The 23,879-nt window shown below is 37.0% G+C and overlaps 1 protein-coding gene across 1 annotated transcript in view; it reads left to right on the forward strand.

Annotated features, from left to right (window-relative positions):
* Window positions 1-1,878: 1,878 nt before the first annotated feature.
* Window positions 1,879-23,879, forward strand: part of LOC104537493 (succinate--hydroxymethylglutarate CoA-transferase-like) — a gene marked incomplete at its 3' end in the record, with an annotated part of 55,982 nt that continues 33,981 nt past the window's right edge. Inside the window, exons 1-5 of the mRNA XM_010180394.1 lie at window positions 1,879-1,931; window positions 2,030-2,103; window positions 7,394-7,479; window positions 8,175-8,225; window positions 12,421-12,541. Coding sequence (XP_010178696.1) covers window positions 2,055-2,103; window positions 7,394-7,479; window positions 8,175-8,225; window positions 12,421-12,541 — 307 coding nt within the window. The remainder of the gene's footprint in view (window positions 1,932-2,029; window positions 2,104-7,393; window positions 7,480-8,174; window positions 8,226-12,420; window positions 12,542-23,879) is intronic.

Raw genomic sequence — 23,879 nt, forward strand, 5'->3', positions numbered from 1 at the left:
CCCAAAATGGAGTGTTAGATATTAACGTGATGTGAGTGATATGGTAATCATAAGGGTTTATCAGTCTTAGTTACACATAAATGCATATTTACAGGCTAATCCTAACACTTCATAGGCTTTTTTGGGAAATGTCTTTATGGATTCCTGCAGCTCAGCCACAGGTGGAGAACTTACTGGCTCTGAAAAGTTACTGCTGTTCTGGTAGTTTATCTGTGAGAAAGGTAAGTAACACTAAATGCTGGCTCAGGAGGAGAATAAGTGAGCTATTAAGTAAGAGGGTGCAGCTTTAAAAGATGTGGAAAGAATAGAGGAAGAAGGACCCTTTGTTAACTAATTTTTTTTTTTTTAGGGAGCTGTGCTTTTCAGTAAAGCTGTTGTTTATATATTTTCTCTAAAGGCAGAGTAATGCCATTGTGAAGCAAATGGTGCACTCAGTTCTTTATCAGACAAGCATATGCTTAAGTGTTTGCTCAGCTAGAGCCAACTTGATAAAATTTAAGTTACTGTATAGAATTTGTGGTGTTTACCTGGCACTAGTGCAGGTATTTTCCAACACCTAGAACTTTCACTGAGGTGTGCAGCATTGAAGAGAAATGGCAGCCTGAAGCTTTAGGGTGGCACCCTAAAGGCTTTGAAATATGTAAAATACATGGCCACTCCTAGCACATTTTCAACATGCTACTTGATCTGTATTAAAGACCAAAACCCACTAAACTCAAATATCTCTGGAGTGGTTGGTATTAATTGAGGAAAGTGTCTTGAGATTGAAGAATAGGATGAAAGTATTTTTTATTGAGAGTAGTACAGTGCATGAAAACATTTTAGCAGAAGCTTTGAATTCCCAATGCTGCTTCATATCTCTAACTTTTTGAATTCTATATATCTACCTATTTCCATCTCCTTCTTACCATATATATGGTAAAGTAGGAGGGAGAGTTATGGGGGTGACTGAAGGGTGACTCAGGTCTGATGGAGGGAGTGTGGAGCAGGTGACACAGGCATTTGCTGTTGCATGACATGGGAGATGCACCATGCTGCCCTGCACAATTTGAGGGTCTGTGGTTCTTTTCTCCTTCCTATTCTGTAAGGAAGTCTATGCTTGAATTAATTCTCCTTCCCTCCTGCCCCTTGTTTTATATCTTTCTCTTACCTGGGCAAACACGAAAAAGAGGTGCTTACCCCAAGTTACTATTGTGTAATTTTTGTGATATTAATGGCCAGATGCTTTTTTTTTTTTTTGCGAGACCACCTTCCAAACCATAATGAAACTATCACCCGTGTGGGGTAGTGAAGTATTTGCATCTGCAGCCTGCAATTGAAGACACTGAGTTAGCAGAAGATAGCTTCATTACCCGTGGTCACCCAAGAGATAGCTGGCAAAGCTATGGTCTAGACAATGAGATTGTTTGCTCTGTCTGTGACTCTTATTGCCATTGCTGTTGTTTCTTAGAACTAGCCAAGTTGGAAAGGGTGAGGGAAAGGAGGAAAACATTGTAGTTTCCTAGCAGTTACATCCATGTATGACTGCCATTGCAAGTTAAAGATAGAATGAGTATTTCCTTTGTTCATATATTCTATCTTCAGTTTTATAACCTCATTTTTCAAAGTATCTTTTAAAAGTAGCTTTATTGTAGAATTGCTATGCATTTAGAATAGGTTCTGTGACATTAACTGTAAGGTTTTCCAACTTTGAAAGGCTTTGCTAATGTAATGTAACTCCTAATAACCTACCTGTGCAGAAAGCTTTATCCTTTATTTAGGGAGAGGAGGGAGGATGATGGAAGAGTGTCATAAAAGGACAGTTTCAGACTACCAATAAGAAACATACCTTTTGAAAAAAAAAATCAAGAGTAAGTTACTGTTTTCTGTTTCTTGTCAGATGCTGGTAATGTAAAGCCATTGGATGGTGTGAAAATTCTTGATTTAACAAGGTTCGTGTTTTGTCTGTAATTTGTCTATACCAGTCTGCCTAGTCTAGATGCAAATATTCTGATAGGAAAAACTAAGAAAACAATCTTTACTATTCCAGGGTGCTTGCAGGGCCATTTGCCACAATGAATTTAGGAGATCTGGGGGCTGAAGTTATCAAAGTGGAAAGACCAGGTAAGATTTTTATTTCTTTATTTTAATTATAATAAGAATGAAGGGTAGTTTAACAAATAGTTGTTTATGTATTTTAAGTAACACATGACTAAGAATACAAGATTGAAAACTTTAAGAAATAATGAGACACAATACTATATTTATTTGGGATGGTGTTTTTGGTGACTGTGTATATGGTATTGTGCTAAGAAATAATGAATTTTGTAGCTATTTGAGTTTTGTTGCTGTTGTTTGGGGTTATTTTGAGCCAGCAATTTTCAAGTTCTGGGAACACTGTACATCCTTGAACTATTTCTTGCATGTTAGAGAACTAGTTATGTTGTGGTTTAGGCCTAGTGTGTAACTGAGCACCACGATGCCCCCCTCAAAAAAAGGGGCTAGTCAAAATAAGGACTGGGAGGGCTTCTTATCACTTAAAAAGGTCACAGGCAAAAGACACTCATAAGGAGGAAAAACCAAAACAATTTTAATTTGTTACCAACATCAGAGTAAAACAATGGGAGATACAACCAGATCTTAAAGTCAAAACATCTTCCTCCCACCTGTCCCTTCTTCCCGGACTCAGCTTCCTGAGGTGCAGGAGGATGGGAGTGGGGGTTGCAGTCAGTTCATGCCGCGTGGTCCTTCAGGGCTAGAAAGGACTCTCTCTCTGCTTCCACGTGGCGCCTTTCCCACAGGAGAAAAAGTCCTCATAAGTTCAATATGGGTCTGCCCACAGCTGCAGCTTCCCTCATGCACAAAACTGCTTCAGCCCAAGTCCACAAAGCTCCAGTCTGGGTCTGCCCACAGTCACAGTTCCCTCACACGCAAACTGTTCCAGCACACACTGCCTGGAGACACAGCTTCTTCAGGGTCAGCCACCTGCTCATGTGGCTCAGCCTCACTGGCGAACTCTACGGGCTACAGGCCAGTCGACCTGGCTCTCGCCACTGGTTGCAAAAGGGAAACCTGGGCTCTACATTGTCTTCCTCCCCCCTCTCCTTTCTTTCCTTCAACTGACCTGGGTGGTTTTTTTTTAAAAGTTGTTCTCCTCAGGTCCCACTCCTTTCTCCGCTGCTGGTCTCTTCTGATGGCTCTGAAGAGTTCCCAGCTCTCTTTTGGTATGGAGTTGCAGCAGGGCTTAAGCTTAAGTTGAGTTTGAGCAGGGCTGAGGCTGGAGCCGTGCCACCCGCACCTGGTGCTGTGCTGGTCTGGGCCAGTGCCAGAGAGAGAGAGAGGCATGCCTTGCACGCCCCCTTAAATACATGAATTTGCAGGGGCACAGATTGGCTTGGCCCTGGTCAGAGGTGGGTCTGACAAAGGAAAAGGGGGAGCTTTTCAGGTAGCTTCTTAAAGAGCCATCTCCATAGCCCTTCCCCCATTACCAAAGACACAACCAAAAACCCCTCACAGAAAACCCAATACAAGTTATTAGTAAGTTTTCTTATACATACATATATATCTGTTTACTCTAAGTTTAACATAGTGCTCCATCTGGGTGTTTTGGTTGGAAGTAGTCTATGTCTCTATTTAGAATAGACTGTAGGAAAGTTGAAATCTTAAGGTCAGGTAACTTTCAGATATTAATGTACAAAACAGTACTGAGTCATCCCTTACTAAAGTGCCTTATTCCATCACTCCATGGATTCCATGACTAGAATCATAGATTGTGTTGGGTTGGAAGGGACCTTTAAAGATCGTCTGATCCACCCCACCTGCAGTGAGCAGGGACAATGTTACCAGATCAGGTTGCTCAGATTCCCATCAAGCCTGACCGTGAATGTCTCCAGGGATGGGGCCTCCACTTCCTCTCTGGGGAACCTGTTCCACTGATCTATCGCCCTCATATTCAGGAACTTTTTCCTAATATCCAACCTAAATCTACTGTTTTCTAGTTTAAAACCATTACCTCTCATCCTATTGCTACATGCCCTCTTCCCTAGCTTTCCTATAGGCATGTTTCAGGTACTGGAAGGTTGCTATAAGGTACCCCCAGAGCCTTCTCCTCTGGAGGCTGAACAGCCCCAGCTCTCTCAGCTTCTCTTCATAGGAGAGGTGCTCCAGACCTTGGATCATCTTTGTGGCCCTCCTCTGGACCAACTCCTAACTAAAATCCACTATAAATTGATTTTGTTTGAATTGTTTGGATTTTGTCTAGATTTTAAATGGGGCTAGCAAATGCTTAGGTGTATGATGTAATGTGGTGAGAGGGTTGAAACGTATTTTTAAGTGTGGTGTTTGACATGCAAAATTTGACAAACATACAAATCCTTCCAACAACTAGTTACATAAGAATTATGGCAAAGGTTTTTTTCCTGTTTGGGAATTCAAAACCTTCAGCTCAGTTCCCTCTGACCCAAAATGTCTTAGATAATTTTAAATAAGAGTACATCTTGCTACTCAGGATTAGAATACTGATAAAATGTCAGGAACTTTAGTTTTGTCAAGAGAAACTCTACTTTCTGTTTTCATTTTTATTATTTCAAGGAAGAGAAGTCATATGTACATTGTTTGTTAGAACTGCTTTTGTGTAGTATTATACAAATCTAATGTGGCTGACAGGCATTTTGACTGGTAGAGTAGGTGGTAGGTGACTTGACATATTATATCAACCTTGTCCTGAAAATAACTTAAATATTCTAATACAGTTTCAGGTTGTTAATCAAAAATTGCCTTGCCAGAGGAATCTTTCTTTGGAATTGTGCAAAGTGAACAGAAAATTAATTTCTGCATGAGGCAGTTGTATCCAAAAGTCAGCATCTGATATTCCTGTACAGGTGGAGATGGGAGTTCATTGGAAAAGGGAGATTTCTGAATTGGTATGAAAATCTTCATGCTAGTGTTGAAAGTGGCTGAGGTTAATGAGCTTCAAGTGTGTGTTTTCAGATGCAGAAACTTGCATGGCTCCTTCTGAGTCTGATTGGATTCTGGATAATTAGCTTCATAAATAGAATTTATTTTTGTGTATTTTGGCTTAACACAATGGTTTTCTTTTTCCATTCAACACATGCACTTCTTATACAAATTGCTGTTGAGGATTGGATAATGGTACAAAATGTTTCATTCTTCTGAAATACCTACACTTTTTAGTTCTTAAGAACATATTCGAATAACAAATTACACAGCATTTGGTTCTTTTTTTTTTTTTAGAACTATTCCCTATGTTTGGCTTTCAGTTTTATGCTTCATTATGCGTTTGAGGCATGTAATTGTGCTGTAGCAGTTGCACATTGTCATGTATTTTTTCCTTCTCTAAGTTTCCAAGTTTTAGGTTTCTCTTTTTTGGTATTACTAGTTTTGAAAAGAGCTGGTGTAGATAATTACACGCTTGAGATACTAAAACTTATTACATTCCTTATATTTTATTTTAAATAGGAAATATTGAATATTTGAACATTTAACAAAACAGTGTATGTCTAACAAAAGCTTTGTCACATCAACTTATGGGTATCCTTAACCGCTCACCACTGTTTCAAACGTTTTCACTTTTGTGACAGGGCAGAAGCCGCATCAGTTTTATACTATCAGATGAGACTGACAGTGGTATTACTCCAAGTATCTAGTTGGTAGGAATGAAGCAATGACAGATTAAATATGAAATAACAGTTTTGGAGATTTGCATTCCAACTTTTAGAGTTTTTTATTTTGTGATTGAAAGAAAAGGGCAGCCTGAGAATTCCGAATTTCAAACATTTTAGAATATGACTAATCAGCTCTTTCTGTGAGACAATGCCTGCTTTCACAGGAGTATTAATCCATAAAAGACAGTAGCCACACTGGTGTTCTACATGGAAAGTATTACTGAAATGTTATGTTTGAATGGCTTGAAGTGGTAACATACAGAAGGGAGATTTTTTTAATTATTTTTTTCCCCATAGCTTCCTGCTTGAAGCAAAATAGTTCTGAGATACTAAATAGTACAAATATTGATAAGTAATTTATATATTTGTATAACTTCTACCACACCTGATACTAAACGGCTGTAGACTTTGTGTTACCATAGCATATAGTAGAATTATGACAGTGGCTACCTGGTTTTAGCTGAGATAGAGTTAATTTTCTTCCTAGTAGCTGGTATAGTACTGTGTTTTGGCTTTAGGATGAGACTAATGCTGATAACACGGTGATGTTTCAGTTGTTGCTGAGCAGTGTTTATGCTAAGCTGAAGACTTTTTTTGGCTTCTCATACTGCCTCGCCAGAGAGAAGGCTGGGGTTGCATGAGAAGCTCGGAGGGAACACAGCCTGAACAGCTGACCCAAACTGGCCAAAGGAACATTCCATACCATGTGACATCATGCTGAACAATAAAACTGGGGGGAGTTGGCTGGTGGGACTGGCAGCAGCTGCTCGAGGACTGGCTTGGCATCAATCAGTGGGTGATGAGCAATTGCATTTTGCATCACTTTTTAATGTTCTTTTAGAATTATTATTATTTTCCCTCTTTCTGTCCTATTAAACTGTCTTTATCTCAACCCATGAGTTCTACCTTTTTTCCAGTTCTTTCCACCATCCCACTGTGGGGGTAGTGAGCAAACAGCTGTCTGCCAGGTTTCTGTATCTATGCTAATATCAAGGAGTCTTCTGTGTTGCCTTGCTAAGAAAAGTTTCCACTTGTGAAGTTAACAATAGATAAAGACTAGATACTGAAATAGATATAGGAGTGTGCATGCTTGCACAATGATTATATCTGAATTTAAATTTAGCTTTAATTCTAATTAAAATAGATTACCAATCTTTGTAAGGCAAGAGCATTTCTGGAAGGGCTCAAGGTGGGGGATTGCACCAGCTGTAGCAAGTGCTTGTTTTTGTTGATGTTCTGTAACGTGCAGCTTAAACTGTTGCTGATCGGTGGTGTCTTGATGTTGTGTCCAGAGTATTTCAGAAATAGCTTACTGACCACATGTACTGTATGACTTGGTGCAGGGCAAGAACTTCTGCTAAATTCTTCCGGATTGCCTAAAAGAGTGGTATTGTAGATCTGCTTTAAGTTAAAAAACAAAACAAACAAAAAACATCCTCCTAGTCAACCCACAAACAAAAACAAGCAAAACCCACTCAAGCCCAAATACATTGATGGTATGTGGCTGTATATTTGTATTTTAAAACCTAAAATAATCCCAGAAGTAGCAAGTACTATGTTCACTTTGCTTAATTCCATTCACTTTTAGGTGGGTTTTTTGACATCAAGATCCTAAAATATGTATATGAAACTGATTTTTGTCCTGTTAGGTGAGGCTTAAGGAGTTTAAATATTACCTCAGAGAAAAACCTTGTATTCTTTTTGCTCTTGTATTTTTGTTTTTCTTTCAGGAGCTGGTGATGACACAAGAGCCTGGGGCCCACCTTTTGCCGGAACAGAAAGTATTTATTTTCTCAGTGTCAATAGAAATAAACAGGTAAATGGAGTGCTGTATTTAGCATTATGGATAAAATGCAGGAGAAATCCAAAGAGCTCTTTTGAACTAAAAAGGCTGCAAACCTCTGGTATGGTGCTGTGGTCAGCTGAGGCAAATTCAAAAAACAAGAGTGGTCCTGCCAGTCCTCAATTGCTGGTGCAAATACACTGAAAATGAGCCCTGCTGAAAGTAAGGATTATTTTATTTGTAGGATCAGATTTTTTTCAGGTACATTGGCTCACCTGACCTGTATCAGCTATCAGCTCGAGCTGGAGGAAAGCAGGCATCATACCGTAGTTTGGCTGGCTGAAGTTAGTTTATGAAACTTCAGGATTAAGAATAAGTTTCATGACATGCATGAGCTGTCTGTTGCCATTCAAACAAATGTTTCTGGTGTCCCATGTGTATTTGCAGTAGTAGATGCTGCGCAAATATACAGTGAACAGACTGCAGTGCAGCTCCCAGCTGCACATCTGTCAGACTTGTTTTGGTGCTTGTCTGATCCATTGGTGAGACAGTTCAGCATACTTTGCTGAGATTATTCTTTTGCAATGGGAGGTGGGATGTGTATCAAATTTACTTACCTGATTTAACAGCAGTGTAAAACTTGTCTTTTGGTTATGTTTAAAAGAGACCGATAATCACCAGAAGGACTTTCACATAAACTACTGCTGTATTTTTTTTTTGGTCCCCAGAGTATAGCTATCAACATGAAGGATTCAAAAGGAGCAAAGCTAATCAGAGAGGTATGTTTTGATAGCATGCAAACTGTGCCTATTTTGTATTCTTTTGATCTTGAGCAATAAAGTCTGCATTTCAAGTATTAGTTTGATATTTGGTAATTAAAAATGTGTGTATGTAATAGATTTGTTAGATTACAATATGTAGCCTCTGTGCTTTTGGTCTCAATGTTCAGTGTAATTTCTAATACTTTTAGATACAAAATTTACATGGAAATTTCATCAGAAGCCTCAGATGAAACATTGTGAGGGAAGGTCTTAACAGTCTAGTGCTTTCCTTTTACTGTTTCTGTATCTGATCTTGATTTACTATTTCATTAGAAGATTTAGGCTGGAGTAATCTGGAGAAGTCAGTGAGCAGTTTGCAAAGAGGAGATACAGGGCTCCAGTATTTGCAGGTTTTTCAATGTTCCAGTGTATTCCTGACTTCAGCTGCAACACATCTTTCTGAGAAATGCTTTACTGTAGGTCAAATTTAGTATTAGTTGTTCTTTTTTTTGTATCTGAGTTCAGAATGTCATGGAGTTTTAAGGGTAAACCATTTTTCCATTGAAAACGTAATAAAAGCATCACACTTCACATCCTGTAAAACTTGTGCATTGTCATCCCTTTTTTTACTTCTTGGGAAACATAAAACCCGCTACTTATTTGTGGCCCTGCAGTACTAACTCATCTAGCAAGGTGAGATAGCTTCTGTTACTGTTTGATACAATATTGCTTCTGTTTTCACAGTCAGAATGTATATGGCCTGCAATAAGTGGAATTTGTCTGGTAGTATTTTTCTGTTGAATGATGCATGAAGTGGAAATAGATTAAGTTGTCTGATAGTTTTGGCCTTTTTTGTTCCCTGTCAGCTCTGTAAGACATTTCATATGGAAATCTTTGGAGTTTATAAGCCAAAGATTGTGCAGTGCCTTTTCTCTTTGCAGAACAGAACTTTTTATTGTTGATTTGTTAGGAAGCTGTATGTTTATCTTCTAAAGGTTTTGGGAAGAGACACTGTCATTTGGAATAATTTGGCTTGTTGTAACACAGATGTGTTTTTGGATAAACTAGTCACATTCTAAATAAGGGTTATAAAAGTGTTCTTCTCGTATAAGAAGACTAACTTTGTAGCTACTCTACACTGTGTCCACTGATTCCAAGTGTGTGGGCTGGACCTGTTTGAAGAGTTAGCGGCAGCTAGGCCTATGAGTCAGAATGAGCTGAAGAAAAGATGGCTTCAGCATGAGCTTCTTATGTGACTGCCACTATTTGTTGTTAGGAAGTTCCCCTTTTCTCATCTTAACGTTTGTGCAGGAAGATTACCACATGATCCTGTTTTTGTATGTATAACTTTCTTCCACAGTATGGAGAACCTTCTTATTGTTGGCAGTGTTGAATGCCTAGTGACTTAAGATTTGGCAATATAAACTTTGTGCTTGAGGCTCAGGTGCCTGATTGAGTTCAAATCCCACATGATTTTGAAATCAAAGTAGCAACTTTTCTTTTCCCTTGTCATGCAAGAACAAAATCCTCCCTGTCAGCTCAGTGCTGGGCTTTCTACTCTTTTCCTCCTGGTAAGATCTCTTCTACTACTGTAATGTAGAGCTATCAGGATGCTGAAGATAAGATAGCTTGCAGTAAGAGTACTTAGATGTCAGCAACAATATTAATTTTTCCCTTAGCTTGTTGTCACTGAAATAGTCAAGCATGTATGAGAATTATTTCCTGAAATGTGGTGGTATGAAATTTCAGGTAGGAAAACTAACTCTCTTAAATATTTACCACACTGGCTGTGGAAATGAGGAGATCTCCTGTGACAATGGTCTTTCTCTTGTGAGGAAAAATCTGTGATGACAAAATTAACTCATGGAAAAACTAGAAAGCAACTGCAAGGTTTGCGGAACTGACCTGAAAAATGAGGACAGACTCTTGATGTCAAGTCACTTCTTCCAGTTTCTATGCTTTATTAAAGTTGCTTTCATAACCACTGCAGCTTTCTATTCATTAAATCAATGTCATCTCTGTCTGTGATGCAGGAACATCGTGGACTGAAATGATAAAGCATTATTGAAATGTGACTCTGTCTGGAGTTGTTCATCATTCTGTTTGATTTAGAGTTTTTGGAAGTATATATAGCATGAATAGAATAATTTTGTTTCCCCTTCCTCATAAATGCCATATAGGTAGAAGAGGGCAAATGTCAGAATCTGGAATCATGTTAAAAACAAAGGAGTAGAGAGTCTTCAGGTAAATGACAGAAGCACATGATAATTCACTCAGTAATACTGAGTGAGCTGAAGGAATCTGTTAATCAGGAGTCCTGGCTGCTTTTCTTCCTTTGGCACAGCACTACAGAATACTTGTCCAAAGGTCTGCTCTTTCATAATTGCATGATTACCTGATTCCCACAAAATTATTCGTTGGTCTTTTTAATGTTTTTGGTTTGTATTTAATTAGCTTTTGTTTTTTTATTTATTTAGCTTTTTTTTAAAATTCTGTTTTACTTGTAGCCCTGTCTTCCTTCCTAATGCTTTTGGCTCACTGTTAACTGCTTTCCATATATTTATATTTCTTCCTGTATGAAAATTAGTTTTTCTCTTCAGTGATAGTATGTGCACCATTTTAGCCCATACAATCACTGTAAATTGGATAGGTTTTAAAACCTATAAAACAAACCCTATTGTGTTTCCATTACTTTACTTTGGTGGCTTGATCTGCTGTCCTGCACAGAGGATTGGGACAGCTGTAGATCTGTCTGAGCTACTTCTGTTTTTAGTAGCAAATGCTTTAGCTATGTGGAAACCTGGACCTTCTTGAACCTTCTTGTGACAAATACCCATTTTTTTAATTCTATAAAGTTGTGTTCTGTTCCCTTCTGTGGAATTGTGAATCAACAAACCAGCCAGCTGTCTACACTGAAGCTCAGCAATGGTTATTAAGAGCCTGGAGACTCTTATTACTATAGTCTTACAGGTTCTTTAAATAGCCACTTTAAAAATACTTAGTAACATATTTTAGAATTTACCTTTACCATATGCTGAACTTAGTTTCTGTAAATGTTATTAATGCCTCTTCCATGCATCCAATTAAACCATTCTTAAGTTGTGTGCTGCCTTATCTGAATAAGAATCAGTTTCTGTCTTTCCTGTTAAATACTTTCTGGCTTGGCATCTTCTTTGGCCTTAAATTCAACTAAGCAGCCTATATACTAGAATAAAAATGACTGTGATTGCTGTTGTGATGACACTAGTTTATAGAAGCTGGTCTAATATACTATATATATTAATCAGACAGCTACATGGTAGTTTCAGAGTCTGTAGCTGATCAGATGCAGATAAAATTTAAAAAGTAAATGTTTAATATTATGCTTAAAAATGTTTGCATAAATGTGTACCTGTCAGGGAATAGTTTCTTAAATTCATGGGAACAAAAAAAACCCCCAAGCAAAGAAACTCTACAACTCCCCAGAGACATGTATCTTTTTTATACCATTAGTTCTAATGCTTCAGAAGTTCTTAATTAATCCTATTGAAACATCTATATGTATATCTATTTATAACTCTAAGGAAAAAAAAACCCTGACATTATTTAAAGCCCATCAATATGTTAGTCTTTAACTTCAGTAGATTTTTGAACTAGGCCACTCATTTATATGTGATGGAAAAAGTCATGTTGCAAAGCTTGAGAGCTGTATTCTTATTGAGGCCACTTTAAGATGTTCATTTTAATGCAATAAAATTTTTGGACTCCATACAGGAAGTGAGATATATGGCCTCCGTTACAGTAACTGTAATCAATGATTTTAAAATTAAAAACAATTTCTGAAATTATTTCTAAGGCAGAGGAAGCTTGAAGGATAAAGATGCATTCTTTCACCCCCCTTTTTCTCAGGCTATGTGCAGGCTTAAAGGTGATGATTTTTCTGAAAACTGTGGTCAAGTCTTGGGAAATTGATGTGATACCGATAATATATTATAGTTTTGTGTAATCACTTTAGGATTTTGACAGTCATCTTTCTAGATACACAGCATCTCCAATATGTAGTTTGCAGAGATGCACAATCTAACAGGCCAAAAAATATCCCTCTAGATTTGTAAGTTGTTTTTTTTAGTCACAAAGACTAGAGCTATTTTGATTAGTGGTAAGTTACATGAAGAATTTATTAAACTTTTGGAAGCTCATTAATAAATCTTACTCATCCTTTTCTTTTCTCAAGCTTGCAGCAGTGTCTGATGTTTTTGTGGAAAACTATGTCCCTGGGAAACTGGCTGAAATGGGTCTAGGTTATGAAGACATTAAAAAGACTGCTCCTCATATAGTGTACTGTTCAATAACAGGTATTTTAATTTCAATTATTTGTGTTGATTATTTCCTCTATTCCAGTCAACTTGTTATAAAAGTCATGTGGTTATATAGAAATATATTATTGTGGTGTCAATTAAGAGAAATTGAAAGAGTGAGTTTGACTGTTCAATTCAAAAACAGTTATAAAAAAATTTGGAGGCAGCAACCATGTTGAGAGCTTATAAGTTGTTCAACAGTGGCATTACCGTGCCAGCCTGGCATGCTCCTATTTACTTTAAAGGAGACAGGATTGGCTGTGCTCCTTGCATTTTGCTTTGAACTAGTCAGTAACTCAGATTTTAATTTTTTTAATTTTTTTTTTCCAACAGTTTTCCTTTACCAGTTTACCTATTGCATGTTTCCAGTCTGGTAATCTCAGTGTTCTTTACTGCCCTGATGAATCCCTGTCCTCAGAATTATGCAGTTCATGAAAGTTTTATGTTACTTTTCAGTTACCAGCCAGACTGTAAGCAATAGTAAGAGTTGTAGGTAATGTATAAATGCTGAGAAGAATGAAAAGAAAGTAGACGTATAAATATCAGGAGCTACATACATGTAAAAATAATGAAAAAATCACTTATTAAATATAAGCCAACATAAAACAGCACACCCCCCCCCCACCCCCCCCCAAATCTAAAATAAACATTAAAATCAAAGGTTCTGTGCATGACAGTCTGCTGTTAAAATATAACTAAATTAAAACACAGAAGTTACCAATGTTTTTAGACTGGTTAAAGACCTATTATCCCTCTGAATTTGTGAAGAATAAATGGCTTTGACTTTTTAGTTACTGGGTGTTGTTGTAATTTAATAAGCTTTTTAGTCTGTTGTGATGTATTTTCCATGTTTCGATGGCAAATGTCTGAAGAAGATAAGAGCAGAAAGGCAATTATATACAGGAATTGCTGAGAATCTTTGTTTAAATACATTTTTAGGTTGGTCAGTGGCTAGTTACCACAGTGTTTCTCATATATTGCTTGTGCATGTAATCTCACAACTGGAATTTTTCAAGTGATTTTTTTTTGCATTTTTTTTGTTTAGATGCTGTACCCATAATTGATGAAAAGAATAAAAAAATTTATCCAAGCTCTTATTTATATGAGGTAGCTTGACCTTTGATTTCGTAAATCTGTTTTTCCATTCATACTATACATCAGCTTTTGGTGCTTTTTTAGCTTACTGATAATAGACAAAAACCTTACTTGAATTGAGGGCCTAAGTTAAGATACTATTTAATTTCACAGAATCGTGGAATTGTTTAGGTGGAAAGGACCTCTTGAGATCATCTAGTCCAACCCCCCTGCAGGTTTCCCACGACTGTGTCCAGCTGGGTTTTGAGTACTTTCTCAGCTGCTCTGGACAACCTGTTCCAGTGTCCCACCAAGCTCATAGCAAAAAAGTGGTCTGCCTTGTTCTGCAAGTTTGTCCATTGCCTGTTGTCTTCTCAGTGCATGCAACTGAGAGAGTTCTGGCTTCCTCTTGCTCACTCCCTCCTACCAGGTATTTGTGTACATTAAGATCCCCCTGAGCTGTCTCATGTTTAGGCTGAAGAATCTCGCTTCTCTTGCCCTCTCATTATGTGTCAGATGCTCCAGTTCCTTAATCATCTTTGTGGTTCTGTGCTGGGCTTGCTCCAGTAAGACCATATCCATCTTGTCCTGGGGAGACCAGTACTGGACACAGTATACTATATGTGGCCTCACCAGTGCTGTGTAGAGGGGAAGGAACCCTTCCCTCAACTTACTGGTGACACTTTTTTCCTAATACATCATGAAATGCTGTCGGCCTCCTTCCCTACAAGGATGCATACTTTTCTCTGCCCTCTTTAATCGCTCCCTAACTTTCTACACTTAGGGTAGGTATTCCTTGCTGCAGATTTTCCCTCTATTCTCAGGGACCTAGGACACCTGAAGACCGCCTTTCCTGGTAAATACTGAGGCAAAGGCAGCATTAAATACCTCTGATTTCTCCAGGTCCTTTGTCACCAGTTTCCCTGCCCCATTTTGCAGTAGGTCTGTGTCTTCCCTAGTCTTCTTTCTGTTGCCGATTCTGCTGCAGAATCCTTGTTGCTCTTTGTATCTTTTGCCAAATTCAGCTCCAGGTCAGCCTTGGTTTTCTTAACCATGTACTTGTACAATCAAACAGCAGGTCTGTACTGCTTCTAGGTCACTTGCCTCTGCTTCCACCTCTTGCACACTTTCATCTTACAGTCAAAACAAGTTGGACAAAAATAATTCACAAAGCTTTAAACAGCAAAATTGTATCATACAGTTATACATAATGGAAAACACAAACATTAAAAAATACGTAACTAAAGGTTTTTTGATTATTATTCTTGGACTATGATCATTTGAGGTTGAAGGTATTTAGGATTTAAGAGCTAAGTGATGTTTGTCAGACACCTATAAAACAACTTGAGATCTTTAAATTATGGTTGCTTAATTCTTGGACATCCAACAGGCGACAAGGAACATCTTTTTAAGGACAATGCATCTTCTAGGAAGAAAGACACAAAATCTCTAGTACCTTTAAAAAAAAATCAGAAATTAATCAAATCGAGGTAGGAAATGGCAAAGCCTCAGTTTGAGTATGTTGAAAGAAGCAACCAGCCTAGGACTGAATGTACATCTGTCACAGAGAAGGCATGATGGTGATACCCTCTTCCTATGCTTGGTTTTTGTCTGCTGTCCTTATGCATAAGTGTGAGCAGTAAATATAAATAAAACTGGGCTAGAGCATGCTTAGTTGGTCTTCTGGGGCAGTGTATATCCATTTGTCAGAGCAAACTGCTGGGATGTGTGATGCAATGGAACATGTACTTCATGGACTGAATCTTTGGAGATTTTTGCCTTTAAGCACTAACAAATATTTCCCTAGAGTGTATATTTCCCAGCCCCCATAATAACTTAAAGCTGGATTTGGGGATTTTTCTAGTGGAAATAAAAAATAACAGCATTAATAAAAAAGCATAGCCATGAATAAAAAGTCTCCCATTCTTTCTATTCTTCATTCTAAAGAACAGAAATTCTTGGAGTTCTAAGCAAACAGCTGTAAGTTGGTTTTTTTCTGATGTAGCAAAACAGACCTGGTTTTGTGCTTAAGAACTGCAGAAACATTCTGTGAGAAATTCTGAAAACATTCAACATTCTCATTCTTGTACAGCTTAAAGATGAAGATTGGACTGTATTACATAAAATGCTTTTTTGTTAATAGAAAGTACATGGAGGTGACTGGTTCCCCTGAGTAGGCACATAATATGTAGCAGAATGCAAAATCTGGAAGATGTATTCCTTAGAAGTCAAACGATATGCTCCTTTATAACTTGTCTAGAATTGAGCAACTTTTCTTAAAGACAGGAATAATAATTGTATGGAATTGCCTCTTTCTAAATTTTGGACTGCTGCAAATTGTTAGTGATAGTAAAATGAAGTACAGTGTAATTTTTCAGAAGGCCCAGAGTAATATGTAGGTGAAGAGTTTAGAAGTAAGTAAGCCAGATGCTGTCTCATCTGTGGCATTTTGGAAATTGTGTTTTGCAAACTGAGTTTCTAATCCAAACAGCTCTGACTGAATGTATCTAGCTCTGCAGTAGCTGTTGCAGGGTTGCCAGGATTTCCAGGATGTTTCCCAATGTTCCTAATGCTTTTGAGTGTTTTCAAGCTCTAAATTGTCTGTTCTCACTCACAAGTTGGTTTTGCTGATAAGAGTAATCTTAGAACTAGTTGAAGTATATTATTTTTTGCTATTTCTGTGGTTGAGATTGGTTTAAGTTTTTGAAAACTGGCTGGCGAAAGTAAATCGTGCTTTTGTTGGTATGGTATGGTGTGTCTGTGTAGCGCAACTAAGAAAGTTACAGTTTAATTCTTGAACAGGAGGGGGCACTATTTAAAAGGACAACATTGGTTAGAAATCAAAGCACTCTTTTTCTCCTTTTCTTAAAGCCTCTGAAGGCACTAAGTTTTGAAAGAATTTTGTAGTTTGTTTTCGAATGATGAAAGCTACTCCTCTCAGGTTCTCTGCCCAGTCTACTTGCTCTGCTAATTTGAGTGAATTGTGCTTAGTCTTCTCTTGTGTACAGGTTTTGCTGAAAATAGTGTTCCTTGGTATGGTTTTTATTTTGTTTTGTTGTTTTTGTCTCCTCCCTCTCTTTCATCCTACTTTTCTGTATATTACTATGTGTGTGTGTATATATATAGAGAGAGAGAGAGAGAGTAATACTTTGTATCATATGCAGGGTGCTTTGTATGTTGCTTGTGGCATTAAAAAATTCTTTCAGTATTTTTATTTTCTGACATTTTATTTCTTAAAATATGGATACGATGCTTAATTTTTTGCCTTTTACAGAAATTCTATTCCTGTAAAGACTTTTTAGTGTAGTTATGCATGAAAGAAATTGAATACATAATGATAATAATAAGAAATCTTAGAAATATTCTTAGTTCAACCAAAAGAAACTGTGAAGATAAGATGTTTTTGGGGATTGCTATTTTTATTAACTTTGTATTACTGTAACAGATTACAATTCCTGGGGATTTGCAGTCTCTGCCCCAAATAACTTAGTCTTAACTCTGAATTTACGAATACTTTGACTATACTAAACTGTTAGTTTGTTTGCTGGAAAACAGTATTGTTGTAAAAAGGCAAAAATTAGGTGTAAAGAATGATGTAAGGTTTATAGAAGAGGTGGTGTGTGTCAGCTGAGTTTCATATGGTTATGAATCTGGAATGTTGTGTATGCAGCTTTTATTTAATGTACATAAAAGTCTTTAAGATCCGTAAATGAACACTTTTCTTCAAAAATAAATGAGTCTTGTGTGTCTCAAGTGGTTCTGATGAATCTATGAGAAGGAAACTAGTTCTTCACCCATGCTCATAGAAGTTAATAATAACTCAAGAATAAGCATTTTGTACCTCCTAGTACATCTTCTTTTGTACTAACAATTTGTAGCGTATTCCCATGAGAGGATGTAATGTTATAATTTTGTCGCATATTCTACTTTGCCTCTAGTATTTTCACAAATGTCACTGGAAAGAAAAGCCAACCACAGTGTGTTTTGCTGGACACATGCTAGCCAGAATGTTCCTCAAATCATCTAATTTGTGAACTAACTGTGGTAAAATGTGGAATTGCCTTGGATTAGGTACCATTTGTAGACTCCCTTTTGCCGAAATCTTTCTGTCCTATAAAATGATGGATAACTTGAAGTGTCTTCATGCCCACTCCTTCCCCTGACAATTTATGTTCTTGTGGTGTCTGGACACAACTACCTGATACAAATTGATAGATTACCTGCCAACAAAATGATAAGTCCTATGTAAAAAATGCATGTGTATTTCATAATATGATATAATTTGCCAAAATGATTTCTTGATGCTGTAAATTGATAGCATATAAGTAGGAAACTAAGTTGTAGTCAGAAGCTTGCTCAAGTGGTGGCTGCCATTGTCACTAAATAATAGCAACTATAGAAATGGTCTTGATCATTAATCTGTTTAAAAGTTATTAAAATTTGTCACCCAAAACTACTAAAAATAGGAATTTTTTTTTTGTAATTACAAAATGACAAAATGATCCTAGGCACAACAAATTGGAGGGGAGGGGAGCAAGAGAAGGCTAAAGAAGCATGCATCACAAAAATGTGTAATCTAGTTGAGCCAAATAGGCTAGATAGCCAGTGCAAGCAGGATAAGGTGCAGAATGAAATGGAAATTAGGAAAATTAACTGAGAATTTAAAGGGTTACAACAGTCTTAAACATATTAAAAGCAGCAACCAATTTGGAGAATGAGATAATTAAAGAAGCTGGAAACAGTAAAAAGGAGGATTGATGTCTTAGTACCGGCCTTCAGTAAAAGATGTTCCTAGAGAAATTTTCAACAAATGTATTGTTTTCTAATAATAGAAGATACTGCACTGTCAGAGACTGATATGTCAAAAGAGGCATTGTCAGAACAAACTTGGCGTTGTGCTTCCGGTAGTCCTTAATGTGTTTTTAGAACAAGGAGGCGAATCTGGAAAATGATGGACATTATACCTCTCTTATATAAACACAAAAATCACTGGTTTGCAAGGCTTGAGGTATGAAAGTGCTGACAGTGACTGAATAAAGCATTTAGAGAGGAAAAAATATGAAGCTTCTATCTGCTTTTGATTTTATGAAAATAGAGCCTTATAGCATGGGAAAAGAAAATCAAGCCTCTCCAATCTGTTATTTTCTGCATTATGCAGTTGGAAGATGAGTGAATTAAAGACTTGATCTGTCATTTTTTTGGTAGCTTGAAGTTTTCTCTGAGTGGGCAGTTAAGAGATGTTAGTAATTGGTCTAGAGATAAAATAGTCCATGAGAACAGTTTTTGAGGAGTTGAGTAGCAGACTGTGGATTTGTGGAGACAAATCATTATTGGGACAGTATTGTTACCTATCTGTAAAAGGGTAATAAACCTTGTGCTATTATTTTGACTGTAGTAAATTTTTTGACACTCTTACATAATGCTTTCATAGACAAGCTAGGGAAATGTGATGTACAAGAAATAATAATAAAAAAAAATGGTTCAAGGGTGATCATAAACTCCCCAACATCTTAGCTTTTGTGTTAGAATTACTATTGGTATTTCATGGTTGACATGGAAGGCCATTCCTTAGAATTGATGTTGCTGGATTTTTTTTTTGCTCAAAATAGGTGATGGAATAGAATGTGGATGACTTCAAAATTGTAATGTGATCATGAGCTACAAGGTGTTTGTTGTGGGTTTTAGAGTTGAGGGACAGGAGGAATCTGGAGCTGATTTAGTGTTCGAAGACATTACTTCCTTTGCAGCCTTATACTCTCCTTTAAAATGGTTTCAGGGGGTGTGGCTAACTCTCAGAAGACTTACAGCCTCAGCAACTTTGCTCAGGTTTTCTTCCCAAAGCCAGGGATTTAAAGCATTCCTGACAGCCCTGTGTCTGCACAGCCCTATGGGCAGCCATGTGATAAAATCCCAGTGTAAAAGCTGTACTTTAATGGCCTGAGAGGTCCCTGTAGCTCTGAAGGCCCACAAAGCTGAAAGGGAGTAGATTTCTACAGCAGGATTAGATTCAGAAATTGCTTTGGCCAAATTGTTTACACAAATAAAAGAGCAAGGATGGAATTAAAGTTTGCACTAAAGTCCAATGTACTGTCCTTAATCAGAAATAGTTGAGTCCTTTTTAATTACAGTATAGGGAACACTGGGTTAGAGAATATTTCCTCAGAAGACTTTGTGGTAGTGGTGGGGCATGATCAAAGCTGAGCACGAGTAAATGATGTCATGTTGTTAGATGAAAGACTAGTATAATACTGAATTATATAAAGAAATGTATGGCCTAAATTACTGTTTCTCTGCCCTGCTCCATGTTGGTAAAATCTCAATTGGAAGGCTGAGTCTTCTTCTGGGTACTGTATTTAAAAAATTATGTGGCCAACTGAAGAGAGATGACTGAAGAACAATCTATAGGTGAAAAACATTGCATATGAAAGGTAGCTTGGAAATATAATTAAAAGAAAAATCTCTTCCTAAAGTGTTCTGTACATTTTCACATACTAATTCTATTATTTCTTAAATGAAGATCCTAATAGTATATGGAAGCATCAAAAATAGTCTTTACTTAATGCGTGGAGGCAGCCAGAATGCTACTTAGTATTCAGAGAATGAGTGTGTTAAGAAAAGAAATTCTTAAGAAAAAAATTGAGACCTACTAATTAAAATAATAAAACTTCAGACATGATAGTAGAAGTGAATTGTCTTTAGTTTTCGGAGAGTTAAGCAATTGGGAATACAAGAGCAGCATGCAAAATAATGATACAGATGAGCCATTTTCTTTCTTAAGAGTAGTAAAGGCAAGCATCCCATGACGCTGTAAGACTGGATATTTAAAATTGGTAGTGCATTGCAGAGTACATTTTGACTTTTAATATTCTGCAGAGTTTTACTTCCTTTAAAAAGGAAGGAGTAGACAGTTATATAGATCAGGAGAACAGGCACAATTATTAAGATATTCACTCAGTGGATTTGAAACAAGCCAGCAGATAACTACTGGCTTCATCAAATACTAAACTAAGTGGTGTCAATTGTTTATTTTACACCTCAGGGTCATATGTGAAAGAAGCTTCATAATCAAATTTAATGGTGGTCTTTTTTTGAGGCGAGTAGTTTACAGTATGACCTTGCATTTTTTAGTTAGAGATTAATTGGGTAATAGTGCAGTGACTAAGGATGAGGAAAAGGCTGAGATAATGCCTTCTTTGCCTCAGCCTTTAATAGCAGGACTACGTGTTTGCTGGGTACCCAGCCCCTTGGAAGACAGGGATGAGGAACAGAATGACACTACTGTAATACAAGAGGAAATAGTGACCTGCTGCACCACCTAGACATACACAAGTTTTCTTTCTACATGTCTAAACTGATTTGTGCCTCACCCTGAAAAAGTTCTAGTTATATGTCATTTGAGTATCCAAGTTGTGTCAGTTTTTCCTTTTGACTGAGCCGTCAAACAAGAGAACTTTAATGTAAAAAGGTGAAGAATTTGCTGATGTGAGGGAATTAATTGGCAGAAATGCAGATGTCCAGATACTACTTCGATTATGTAAAAAAAAAAAAAGTACTTTTTTTCATTATAACTTAGAAAAAAAATCACTTGTTTCTATGAATGAAGAAACAATTATTCTTGTTTCTGACAATAAAGCAATCGGTCACCATGGCGATGCATTGGTGTATCAGTGGTGGATTCATTTAGTACATAGTTCTGCTGGTAAATTCCTCAAGAGCACTACTTTGATCTGTCTGTGTAGCTTCTTTCCTTTGCAAAAGTGAATTTTTGAGGCCAGTACTTTACTTCCCAGAGTAAAATATTTTTAGTATATGGTGTATAAACTGCAATCCTAACTTCATGAAATTTAATTTTTGTAAATGTTACTTAGATATAAAATAAAGCAAGTGCTGTTAGAACCTTCCAACAGTTGACTGCTATGTTTGAAAATAAATGATGAGGACTAGTAGGAGCTTTTTATTTATTTTCCCTGCCCATGGTGCTAATATCCATTGAAGCACAGCTACACAAACAGGAGGTTCTTTCTGATGGTGTAAAAGGAATTTGATCTTAATTTCTCCTGCTTATAAAGATCTCGTAAATCTTCCTTGCCATCTCTTTTGTGTCATAAGTGATCCATCTGCAAGCAGGTATTTATCTCTTCCTCTTTTCTGGACACAAACGAGAAACACTATATAAGTGTGTTAGACCCAGTTTTGTTTTGTTTTTTTTTTTTTTTTTTTTCATACTGGGTTTAGTGATGTTTGGTGTTTTTTCTTAATATGGAGTTAGGTTATTTTGTGATAATTTTTACTTTTACTGAAAAAAAAAAATCCTAGTAATTCTAAGGAAGACTGGGAAACAAAGATTCCACTGTTAATCTGACTTGTCGTCATGACAAATAATGGGGTCACTTTGGATTACGTCTCCTTTATTGTTAACATCTTTTATTACTTCTTTTAAAGGTCATATATTTTAGAGGACTGATTAATAGGATTTGAATTTTTGGGATTGCTTGATATAATACTGTAATGCTGTTCAAATTTCTCACAGATTTTTGTGGTGGTTTTTTTTTGTAGAGGTATTTTTTTTTCTTGTTTGTCATATTTAAGTTGAATGCATCTGCTTAGGCTAAGCACCTGAAACTTGCAAGGTTTCTGTGTGTCTTACCCCTAGACAGTTGATTTGGGAAGTGTCACATAACTTTACCTCTCAATTCTATTGTGCTCTAAAGATGAACCATATATAAAACCCCCTAAAATTGTACCTACTTATTCAGGAAGGCTGTCAGCTTCAAACTGTTGAAAGCTGGGAGAGTATTCAAGAAAAATATTAGATAGGCTTATCCTGTTCATATTAGCATCTGTTTTTTTCTATTCCTCGAGACAGAATATGTAGCTATCTGGGCCTTGAGTCTGATCCAGTGCATTTGTTTTTTTTATTTCTAGGCTACTTCATGCTTTTCAGACACCAAGTAAACTTTTAACCCATTCACATAGCTCAGACAATACAAGGACAGATTTGCTGTGCTCTGGTCCCTCCAGAGTGTTATCAATAGAACTATTGCTCAAATACCAATTGCAGAGCTAAATCCCCTTGAATGCATCTTTACAACCCATTTGGAGAATTTTGATTTCCAAAAGGTTGCAGAGAAAAATGTGAACCAACGAGGTCTGGCAGAGGTGTGTCGCTAAACAATTCAGTTAGGTAGCTCTTAATTGGAGGAGAAGCCAAATAGGCTTTTGGAATCTTTAAATTTTTCTGGTTGCATTTTAAATCTGTATTATACAGATAAAAAGCATGTTTTCATTTCAGGAATGTTTGAAATATGAGTATCACAAAGGTGCATTTTTAAGGTGTTTCAAAATAAAACCAAACTTCAAAGGCATTTCCTTGTATAGGACTAACGTAGTTATGCTCTGTCAAGATGCAGAACCAAAGGATAATTTTCATACTTAAATTCATATTGCTGGTGGGTTTATATGTTTTCTCTGTTCCTTGCAGAATGAACATACTGGGATCCCAAACAGGACTATTCAGAAGAGGAGGCTTTGGTAAAATTCAGCTAGTTGACAAACTCTTTGGAACTGAGCATGAGGCTGTTTTCTATACAACAGGCTTCTGTCAGCACAGCCGTGCTGGTCAGGAATGTGAAGAGGTGTGAACACTGACTGGTTTAGCTGTTTTGGCAGAAGCCATCAGCAAATATGTTATTATATTGGCAAAATTTTATTTTGCTGGTAAAACTGTTCTGCTCAGAGATATGTCTCCGTAAATGGTTTTGCGTTCTAGTAGGAAGTGTAATTTGGCCTGAAAAGCTGTATTTGCCCTGTATTTGCAGTGCTTTATCAATGTATGGTATACTGTTACCTTTGCACTGCATTAAGCATCCTAGTAGGAGGGCTTTGCTGTTTTTTCTCCTATTATTTCTTCAGTCACACATAGCCTGAATTTCCAAAATACTGTGAAACAGTTGAAAATGAGTGCTCTTCAGAAGACACTGTGTTCTTGTTTTTTGTTCAATATGGAGCATATACAAGTCATAATCATTCTTTCCTTTAAAATAAAGTATTGACTTCCAGTTGTGCATGGAAGTAATATTTTCCTGATTACTTCCTGCTCATTGCTTGTTCTTTCTTCTAAATAGTACCCTGAAATTAGCAGTATTTTGCATAAAATATGAAACTTCAGGATTTTGGACTCTGTCCTAATGAAGAATCCCATAGCAGACAGAGAGTCTGTGAGCTGTAAGATTGGATATTGGGTTAGTTTTCAGTGAATGAA

The sequence above is a fragment of the Mesitornis unicolor genome, unplaced genomic scaffold (assembly GCF_000695765.1).
Source record: "Mesitornis unicolor isolate BGI_N332 unplaced genomic scaffold, ASM69576v1 scaffold6763, whole genome shotgun sequence".
Taxonomy (NCBI): Eukaryota; Metazoa; Chordata; class Aves; order Mesitornithiformes; family Mesitornithidae; genus Mesitornis; species Mesitornis unicolor.